Here is a 1,072-nt window from a genome sequence, read left to right as displayed (position 1 = left end):
AAATCCGCTGCTGGATATGCCATTCCTATTTCTGCCATACTTTTTAATGAAGCCCTATGAAACCCTGCGAAATCTAGCAAGCTGCAATGTTGTTGGAACGAATTCTTACTGGGGTGACGATTACTGTGGCGCAATACCTCGCACACTTTGAAGGCATACTGTGACTTTTTAGTGTGCACATGTGCAACTGATGAACAATCAGGGAGTAGAGGGAGTGCCACCCCAATAAAATGAAACTGTGCATGCCTATTTTATGCTAACATTAATTGCATAACTGTCCTGCCTTACCTCCGCCGAGTCTTGCTGCTTCAGTCCACAGACTTTCCGGGCCATCCTCTCTGGGTATCAGGCTTGGTCCGATTTCAGGTAAAAATGGGTCTGGTAGTGAGGACATCGTTGTGCTGTCATGGCCCCAAATTCCCAAAGGTGAAGAGGTCTGATGGGTAAAAACATGAGGGGTGGGACTGTGGGAGGTTTGGGTCCAGAGGGAAACAGAAGGATTTGGAGGTTCTGGTAAACTTCTTTCTGTGTCTTTATCCCAGTGAGAATCAAAGCTTTTTGTCCCATATGCTCCAGCGGGGTTACTCTTTTGGCTGTACGAAGTCTGCAGGTGTGATGGTGCTGAAGTGGAGGTCAGTAATCTACTTGGAGTCCTTTTTCGGGTACTGGTGTCCATGTCCGACTGCTCTGTCCCACCTGTTGGAATTAAATGCTCACCGTGAACTGGTGCATCCTCCTTTTTGCTCTCTGAATCCACAGACTCTGACTGCTTTTCAGAGTCTCTCATCTCAGATGTGCTCCCGATCTTCTCTATCTCGGCGCTTTGGCTCCATGCCTCTCCACCAGCCTCACTCAGCCTAGATCTTCCATCAAGACTGTCCCCATTTTCTGTCTGCGTCACTGCATCAGTCCCCCTGGGTCGTTCATGTGGGCCAGTCCCTCCTCCTCCACCTACATTCACTGTCAGGTCACTCTCATGTCTGGAATCTGATGGTGTAGGTTTTAAATCTGTAGCATGTGTTGACCCGGTGGTTGTTACCGAGCTGGCACACAGTCCTTCACAGGAGCCGGC

General features: G+C 49.2%; 1 protein-coding gene across 1 annotated transcript in view; it reads right to left on the bottom strand.

Moving 5' to 3' along the window:
- armh4 (armadillo like helical domain containing 4) overlaps positions 1 to 1,066 on the bottom strand; it is a 5,350-nt gene extending 4,284 nt beyond the window's left edge. The window contains exon 1 of the mRNA XM_005725073.2: positions 289 to 1,066. Coding sequence (XP_005725130.1) covers positions 289 to 787 — 499 coding nt within the window. The 5' untranslated portion in view covers positions 788 to 1,066. The remainder of the gene's footprint in view (positions 1 to 288) is intronic.
- Positions 1,067 to 1,072: the final 6 nt, after the last annotated feature.

Source organism: Pundamilia nyererei, unplaced genomic scaffold, assembly GCF_000239375.1.
Source record: "Pundamilia nyererei isolate P.nyererei 1_Seehausen unplaced genomic scaffold, PunNye1.0 scaffold00013, whole genome shotgun sequence".
Lineage (NCBI taxonomy): Eukaryota > Metazoa > Chordata > Actinopteri > Cichliformes > Cichlidae > Pundamilia > Pundamilia nyererei.
Note: the sequence above shows the minus strand (reverse complement) of the source record. Positions and strands in the feature narration are given on the sequence as shown.